Here is a 9,704-nt window from a genome sequence, read left to right as displayed (position 1 = left end):
AAAGTACATAATGTAAAGTCTTTTTTAAGAAAAATTCCACCAACTCCATTTGTTCTCCAAACATATATGAAACTTCTCACTTCTAAAACTTCTCAATTCCAAAAGATGCAGAGATAATAATAAAGAATATGAATCAAATTTTGATGGTGATTCATCACCTATTGTTGCATCAGCACGGACTTAATCATATTAAAACGAGGCATGATGTTGCTGAAATTAATAAATAAGGATTTTTAGGTTTTTAATATTGGGATTTTAATTTTTTGGAAATTGATTTCAACTTGGTGCGTGTGTATGCAGTGAAGAAAATTCATACATCAATCCTCCGAAATCACGAGGACTTTCATTAATTTTTAATCAAGCATTACGTGTTAGAGTAATTGTAGAAGAACATATCCATTTGATATTACCCAGTTTGAGGGAGACCAGGTTATTAACGAGAAGATGATGGAGGTGAGTTTTAATTACCTACATCAAAATAAGTTAACAATATTTGGAGAGGGTTGTAATTAACATAAGTGAAGGTTGTATTTAGTCACTGCCTTTTGGTTCTGTCAGGAATTTTATAAACAAAACAATTGAGAATTTGATTTTTTTTTTAAGTTGAATGAAAATCAAAGTAGGATTTGATGCCAAATTGGAGTAACGTTGTCGCTCTATTAGAAGAATCTGAAAAAAAATTGATGAAAAATGTTTGAGATTTGAAGAATTTTGAAGAAATTGAGATGAGATAAAATGGAAAAAAAAATACGATGAAAAAACTATAATAAAGTGACCATATGATGAGAGAAACGAAAAAACACTAACTTGTTCTTCTTCCACGTCTCTTTTGATTTTATTTCTTCCGTGAGATCCGTCGAAATATGGAGTTTAATAACGAGGAAAGAGAACGTTAGACACAAATAACCAGGAGAAGCAACTTATGGGAGAAGTCTACTCTTGAGAGAAGCAAAAACATTTGGCTCCGAAAATAAGTTAGTTTTCTACTTCTAAAAGTCGAGTTCAAAACGAGCTTTTGGCTTTTCTACTTCCAAAAGTAAAAAAGTTACTTATGTGGAGTTATCCTTAATCGTGTCTCCGAAATTGACTCGGATTAGTCAAAATACGTTTTCCGTTATAACAAGGAAAACTAAACAGAATCTGAATATTCATTCCACCACAGATGATTAACGAGTTAAAACAGATATTTGATTTTACCAAACTTCTTCCCAATCAAACTACTTTTACTAGAGCACCCATTTATTATAAATAGATCCTGATCTTATATTTTAATCATCACGTCTCTGCAAGCTAAACCCCAGAGAAAAACTTTGAGCTAGATAGCAGAGAAAAACTTTGAGCTAGATAAAATATGTCTCTGCTAACAGATCTTATCAACTTAGATCTCTCAGACAAAACTGAGAAGATCATCGCTGAATACATATGGTCAGTTTCTAATCATCATAATCATCATTGATATTTTCTGCAGGTTTTTAATTAATGATTGTAAAATATATGAGCTTACATTTTTTTTCTTGATTAATGGGGGTATATTAAATAATCCTATTAAGGGTATGTCTTGTTGGAGTTGCAATTGATTTTTTTTGTTTCTTCTCTACCCACCCCTTTGATTAAAAATCTTGGTTTTTTTCTTTAATGGGTAATTTGATGTGTGTTTATTTTTTCATTGGATCCATAGTAATTTTTTACTTTTGTCATTGAAAAATCTGTGTGTTTAATGGTTTGATGATGTTCGAACAGGATCGGTGGATCTGGTATGGACCTTCGAAGCAAAGGAAGGGTAACCTCTCAATTTGTCACTGTTTCTCAATAATTGTGATCCATTGATTGATTTCTTGATTGGTTCTAATTTTGTGTGTGTTTTTGGCTTGATTGATTAGACATTACCTGGTCCGGTCAGTGATCCTTCAAAGCTACCAAAATGGAACTACGATGGTTCCAGCACTGGACAAGCTCCAGGAGAAGATAGTGAAGTCATCCTATAGTAAGATTTTATTTTATTTTACTTGTACATTCAAAAATTGAAATCTTTTATATATGTTGTTCTGTTTTCTAATTACAATTTTTAATTTTTTTTTAGTCCTCAGGCTATCTTCAAAGACCCATTCAGGAGGGGAAACAACATTCTTGTGAGCAATTTTTTTTTAAATTATTATTTTAATCTTTTGACTTGAAAATTTCAAGTTATTTTCAGCTTAAATTTGATATCTTTTGTGGTGTGATGAAATGTTTAGGTTATGTGTGATGCTTACACTCCACAAGGAGAACCGATCCCAACTAACAAGAGATGCGCTGCTGCAAAGATCTTCAGCAATCCTATTGTTGAGAAAGAAGTTCCATGGTATTGATTCTAATTCCATTTTCAACTTTTTTTGAGATATTAAAATTCTGGAGACTCGTTGAAAGATCTTTTAATACGGGGTTATTTTAGTGAGTATTATTGATCTGATTTGTGTTATTAAATTATCAGGTACGGAATTGAGCAAGAATACACTCTGTTGCAGAAGGATGTTAACTGGCCTCTTGGATGGCCCTTGGGAGGCTTTCCTGGACCACAGGTAATAAATTCATGCTATTTTTGAGGGTTTTTGTGCCGTATTTCTGCTATTCTCGTTTTGGCAGCACTTGGTATCCGATATTTCCAAAACAGCTTTAATCTTACTTGTGGATAATATCATGATATTAATCTTACCTGTGGATAATATCATGCTAATATCAGCAATACATTTATTTTCTGATGGATAACATCATCTTTGCAAAGCTTTGGCGTGTAGTAAGTTATCGGGTTCTAAGTGTTTCTAATTCTGGTCGGTTGATCCCTTGTCAGCTATCAATTTATAGTGATCAAAGTATCAGATTGTTACGATGTTAAGGTTCTATTTGGGTTTTCTTCAACATGTACTTATCATAGCTCGGTTGATTGTTATTTGAATTTCGGTTAATAGGGAATGCGATTTGTTATGAAACTTGTAGTATGATGCTTTTAAGTTACTGCTGTATTTCCTGCTAACTGTGCGTCCAATTTGCATCCGACAAATTTACTATGGGAATGCTTTTGCTTTTTTGCTTTTTGAAGTTTGCCTTTTGCTTTTTTTTGTTCCAGCCTTTTTAACTGAAATTTTGTTGATTGATTACCAGGGACCTTACTACTGCGGTACTGGTGCGGACAAGGCATTCGGACGTGACATTGTTGATGCCCATTACAAAGCCTGTCTCTATGCAGGAATTAACATCAGTGGAATCAACGGAGAAGTTATGCCCGGACAGGTGGATTTCGTTTTAGTTTTATCAGTTTTTTCTATTCGGCTAGTTGGTTTTCACCTGTTTTATGTGTTTTTCTTGAACAATTTGGAAAATTGAAGCCTGATTATTTTTGTTACAGTGGGAATTCCAAGTTGGACCTGCTGTTGGTATCTCTGCTGGTGATGAGATATGGGTGGCTCGTTACATTCTTGAGGTAGTACATCAATTGCAAACATTAAGTTTAATCTATGTTTTTACTCATGTTAGACTGTTATGTTTCTTTACTTCAGTTGGACTTATAATTTTTCCTCTCCATCTGTACAGAGGATCACTGAAATCGCTGGAGTCGTTGTTTCCTTCGACCCCAAGCCTATCAAGGTCAACTTTCTTCTTTTTTCTTTGTTTTGTTTCTACCAGAAGTCCTGTGTAGTTTAAATATGGCCTTTTATCTTTATTGTCGCCAGCATCCCAGTATCTTAACTATTGTTGGCTACTTTCAATGTTATAGGGTGACTGGAACGGGGCTGGTGCTCACTGTAACTACAGGTAATTTAATTTTACAGACATTTACCACTGAACGAGTAATATAGTCCTGCTCCCTCTTCTCCCATAAGCCTTTTATCCTTTTACAGACATTTAAACTTATGCAAGTCTGTTTTGTCCAGTACTAAGTCCATGAGAGAGGATGGAGGGTACGAAGTTATCTTAAAGGCAATTGAAAAGCTTAGTCACAAACACAAGGAACACATTGCTGCTTACGGAGAAGGAAACGAACGACGTCTCACAGGAAAGCATGAAACAGCCGACATCAACACTTTCAAATGGGTACTTACATGCTTGTCTACCACTTATGTCAATTCTTTACTTTTTCTTTCCCTCTTTTTAGAGTTCTTTGCAACTTCCACAGAAGGGGCTTTATATTCATACTTCTCGCATGAAAAGTTCAACCAACTTTCTATTCAACTTAAATCAAGTTAGAATGATCCCATATTTGACCGATCCTTTACTTAATATTCTGTTTTGTCTGATTAACAGGGAGTTGCGAACCGTGGTGCATCCATTAGAGTTGGGCGTGACACTGAACAGGCCGGTAAAGGTTATTTCGAGGACCGTAGGCCTGCATCCAACATGGATCCCTATGTGGTCACCGCAATGATTGCCGAGACCACCATCTTGTAGAACAAACACATTACGAAGGCGAAGTCATTCCCTTGAAGATTATTATGTTCACATTTTCTTTTGAATTGTGATAGCTATTTTTATTTGGGAAGGACCCCTCATCTTCGAATCAAGAGGTTCAGAACCCTATTTACAGTTTCTAATTTAGTAGTGTGGTTTTAAGTCTCCCTCTTTGATTGAGGTATATTATGACTAGGCTATTACGTGATAGGTTAATACTTTTTACTGCCTTTATAATTTCACCTCTATTGTTCAATAACAGTTAATAACTAATAATTTGAGGGATTGTTATTGTTAATAACTGAAATCATATAATGTTTGAAGTACTTTATCACTTTATACCCACTTAAATCCATGAATTCTTAGTTTAACCTCAAATTGAAAATGCTATTCACCTTCAGGTCAGAAATTAGTTTGCGTACACTATTTCAAAATATTTTTTGGGAGTAAAAAAAAGCAAAATGTTTTTGCTTCCGACTTTTGGTTCAGGAACTATTTCGGAATGTGTTTGCGAAGGAAAAGATATCCAACCACAATTTCTGTAGATTTTTTTGTAATATTAATTGAAATCATGTCATTGTCGTGTATCATTATTATATGGTCTCCAGGATTATCTTTTTCTTTCTTTTTGAAGCATGGTCTTCAGCAACATGATCTCAAGTCACTGATTGCTGCTCCTTTTCTTATAGTTTGTCAAAAGTTTCAAGTACTTTGGCACTTTATAGCAACTCTAATCCACAAATTTTTAGTTTAGTAACATACCAAATCGATTTTTTATTTATTTTTAATGAGTGTCCACAAAAGAAGACTTATGTTCTTTGTACTTATTCTTTCAGATTTTACATTAAGTCAGTCGTCTCAAGACTCCAGCCACCTAACAACCAGTAGTAAAACCTTTGGTAAGTAGGAAGATTGATAAGTAGGACCTAAAAATTACCCACGTAGTTTTCACCATATAGTGACCAAAGGATTTGTCAATTCAGATATTTACGAATTTGTCAGTTGCAATTGTTGAGGTGCCGGAAGTCATACACATTTAATACTTGGTAAACATGAATGTGATTGTATTAGAGCTAGAAAAGACTTTGACTTCGTGAACTTGAATGCGATTGATTGTATTTGAGCCAAAAATGTAAAAGAGGGATGACTGACGAGAGGAAATTATAGTATGTCATTATTTGATGTTCTTTTCCCAAGTCTCCGGGAGACTGACACTCCATGACGGCTATTAAGAAAGTCGTCGTATTATTACACAGTTTAGCTGGTGATCATTTTTTTGTTACACCTTCTTCACACCTGATAATTTGTTATGCACGGTTAGCTAAGAAACTGATTTGAGGACAAGATCTGCGATACGTGAGTTGAGTTAGTTCAATTTCTTTGCAAGAACTTCGGATGAAATGATGTAGTACATCTTCTTTGTTAGTTCCCTAATTCCTATCAAACTCTTAATTGAGTATTTCTTGATTGTCAAGTCTTTTACTTTCCTAGAATTGTTAGTATTCCTTTTATTTGTCGTTCTTTGCTAGCCTATATATACATGCCGTGTCTTTTGTGTTAACACATAATTCAGATTATCATTCAATATTATTATCAAGTTTATCAACTCTCTTATGCTTATTCTCAATCTTATTTTCATCCAATTCGTATCTCTTTCGTCTTTTTGTATCACTTGCAATCTCCGAATTGCTTCCTTCCTATCAGTTCTACATTAGTTGGTACCACAACCAACGTTTCTAGATTCTTATCTAGAAACCGATCCATAAACGCTTCCGCAAACTCAAAACCTAAATTTTCTTACTTTTTTATTTTCTGTTCTTTTCAATGGCAGAAAAACCTATCACCTTAGCTGATATTGAAAACCTTTTCACAAAAAAATTGGAACCAATTGAAACAAACATCAAAACCCTTACAGATAGTTTTGAAAAGAAGCTTGGAACTTTCGAAAAAAGGTTACAGATTCAAGGCGAGTTCATAAAAAAGTTATTGAAACACACAAGTCTAAAGGAGGAAGGTATTCCAGATTTAACTGATGATACTGATGACAATACTAATAAAAAGAAAGCCGAAGAAGAAAAGAAAACAGATGAAACAAAGAAAGTTAAACAAGGTTCTTTTTTTCAGAATACTTCTATTCCTGATGAAATTTCACAACTTCTTACGTTCAAAAAACAATTTGAGAGCTTCCTTAACCATCCTTATAAGAAACCAGCAACTGTTAATATTCACAGTGATGAAGATGAGGACAAGATTGAAGCAGAACAAGAGAAAAAATGGGAAGATGAAAGAAGATTAAAATCTAGTATGAACTCCTACGGAAATTTACCATAATATAAGATGAAAGCTGATATACCCAACTTTCATGGTGGATTACAAATTGAAGATTTGTTGGATTGATTTTATGAAGTAGAATCATTCTTCAACTTCATGGAAGTACCTGATTCAACTAAAGTAAAACTAGTGGCATATAAGCTAAAAGGAGGAGCTGCAGCCTGGTGGGATAAACTTTGTGACGATCGAAGTAAGTATCATAAGCCTCCTATACGTACCTGGAAAAGAATGAAAGATTTATTAAGAGATAAGTTTTTACCTAAAGATTTTATGCAGCAGTTGTTTATCAAACTAAAAAACTGCAGAATATGAGGTGCTAGACTTGTTGAAGAATATGTAGCTGAATTTTATAGTTTGGTGGCTAGTAATCAGTTGAATGAATCTGAAGAACAGTTAGTAGCGTGTTTTATTGAGGGTTTGAATAGGCTTATACAGCAAGGAATGACTCAGTCAGTCTATACAATGGTTGAAGCTATCCACCAAGCCATTAAAATTGAGAGACGAGTTCTTAATAATTCTAACCCAACATATCCACGACAAAACCGTGTTCAAGACTATTACAGAACTTCTAGACCATCTAATTTTCCTCAGAGTAATCAAGATGGTTATTCACATGCTCCTGAAAGAAGTTTTAATCGACCCATTCAACAAACACCAGCACCAAATTTTTCATACAACCAAACACCTCTCCCTGCTGAAAATTCACCTTTGCTTGATATTCCACTAGCAAAGTCACCTCAGATTACAAACCAAAGGGATACTACTTCAAATACTAGAGTTGGTAAATATCAACAACAATTTCCTCCATTAGCAAAACCTCCTAATCCTTATTCCAAGTTTAGAGGGGACAAGTGTAGTAAATGAAATCAATCAGGTCATACCTCTAGTGAATGCCGTAAGTTTCATGCTTATATTAATGCAACTCAAGAGGAAACACAAGAAGAAGACGTCATTGAAGATGAAGAGCAGACTTATTGGCAAGCTCATGAATCTTATGATGCATATTTTCTAGGTGTTGTGCATCCAATACTGATCACAGAACCATGTCTTTCACAAAGACATAGTATTTTCAAGTCTCAGTGTATTATTGACGACAAACTTTGTAGTATGCTCATTGACAGTGGGAGTACTGAAAATTATGTAGCTGCAAAGTTGGTTGAGAAATTGGGATTACCAGTAACTCTTCATCCAAATCCGTACTCTGTAGGATGGATCAACAGTTCTTCTACACAAAATATACTCATCAATGTTTGGTTAAATTTTCATTCCCTGGATATGAAGATTATGCTCTTTGTGACGTGATTAATATGAATGTTGCAAGTCTACTTTTGGGAAGACCATGGCAGTATGATGTTCGTGTCATTCATAACTGTTATGAATCAAGTATTACAACCTTTTCTGGGAAAATTTGTCATCGTATACTTTGATGATATTTTGATCGACAATCGCAATGAGGAAGAACATCTTGAACATTTATCTCAGGTATTTTCTCCATTACAAGAGAATGTGTTATATGTGAACTTAAAGAAGTGCACTTTCCTTACAAATAAAGTGACATTTTTGGGTTATGTAGTTTCAAGTACTGGTATTTCTTTTGATGATTCAAAGGTTAAAGCCATTGTTGATTGGCCTACTCCTACTTCTATTCGTGAAGTGCGAAGCTTTCATGGTTTAGCTTCTTTTTATAGGAGATTTGTCAGGAATTTCATCACTATTGCAGCTGGTCTTACGGATTGTTTGAAGCGTGACACATTTGTGTGGACTGAAGAAGCATATAAAAGTTTCAATTTACTCAAGGAAAAATTGTGTAGTGCTCCTATTCTTGCTATGCCAAATTTTGACAAACCATTTAAAATACATTGTGATGCTTCCATTGTTGGTATATGAGCTGTACTTTCTCAAGAAGATCATCCAGTTGCTTATTACAGTGAGAAGAATTCTGATACAAGGAAGAAATGGTCTACTTATGAACTGGAATTGATAGCACTTGTTCAACGATAGACGCATTTATGTGTCTATTGTGTTCTCAATATTCTGTATAGTTAGACTTGATTAAGTACTTATTGTGTTATTTTGTGTTCTTGTAGGAAATTTTAGAGAAATAAGCCCTTGCGGCGAAATGGGTTCAAAAAGTGGTGTTTTACACCCCCAAGATAAAGTATTAAAGGAACCCCAGAAATGCACTGGAAACGTCACAGAAATGTCCCGGAGGAACCAAGAAAAATTACTATTTCCACCCAAAAATTACTATTTCAGCCCCAATTGCTAAAGGGACACCAGAACTGGATTAGGGGGAGGCCAGTTTTCTTCCCAAATTTAAATTCCAAAATTGGCGGGAAAATTTGGTTATTTACTGGCATATTTGCCAATCGATTTTTGAAGGAGTTTCAGGCCGATTCAATGGCTGAAACTCATTGGGTATCTTCTGCTGGGCTAGACAGGAAGGATATGGGTGTTGGATGCGATCAAATTTGGCTGGAAAATCCATCAGATGAAATCAGAGCAGACGCGTGCATGGAAAATATTTCACGGGGTTTTGATGAGTTGGAAGTGTGCTGCTCGTGTTTGGATGGGGCTTGGCTATATTCTTAAGTGTGTTTGAGATAAACAAAGAAAATCTACTCACCATTTACAGCTCCAGACGCGTATAAAGATAATTCAGGGAAGAAAATATTCCAAAATATTTTTCTTCAATGGCCGAGTAAATGAAGATTATTTGGAGTTAATGGAGGAGATTCAATGGTTCAATTACGTATAAATATGTTCCTAATGTGCTACAGAGAGGTTGTCGAGAGTTTGGGGAGTCGATAGGAGGGCCAGAGAAGCAGAAATCAAGAGTTGATGAAACTCTGTTGTTGCTGCTGCTGCTGATGAAGAACACCAAGAACACGAAGAACGGACTCGCAAGGACAGTCGTTTATGAACAGCGTCTAAGACGCAAACCGTGGGTC

The 9,704-nt window shown here is 35.0% G+C and overlaps 1 protein-coding gene across 1 annotated transcript; it reads left to right on the top strand.

The window, feature by feature from the left end:
- Positions 1-1,247: 1,247 nt before the first annotated feature.
- LOC113282526 (glutamine synthetase cytosolic isozyme) lies at positions 1,248-4,764 on the top strand. Its single transcript, XM_026531552.1, has 12 exons — positions 1,248-1,425; positions 1,741-1,780; positions 1,881-1,984; positions 2,081-2,129; positions 2,235-2,341; positions 2,471-2,558; positions 3,139-3,267; positions 3,383-3,457; positions 3,568-3,621; positions 3,752-3,789; positions 3,909-4,068; positions 4,279-4,764. The coding sequence occupies exons 1-12, from the start codon at positions 1,352-1,354 to the stop codon at positions 4,420-4,422; spliced, it is 1,062 nt and encodes a 353-aa protein (XP_026387337.1). The 5' UTR covers positions 1,248-1,351; the 3' UTR covers positions 4,423-4,764.
- The last annotated feature ends 4,940 nt before the right edge of the window (positions 4,765-9,704 follow it).

Source organism: Papaver somniferum, chromosome 5 (genome assembly GCF_003573695.1).
Source record: "Papaver somniferum cultivar HN1 chromosome 5, ASM357369v1, whole genome shotgun sequence".
NCBI classification, from domain to species: domain Eukaryota; kingdom Viridiplantae; phylum Streptophyta; class Magnoliopsida; order Ranunculales; family Papaveraceae; genus Papaver; species Papaver somniferum.
This window is presented reverse-complemented; position numbering and strand designations above follow the sequence as displayed.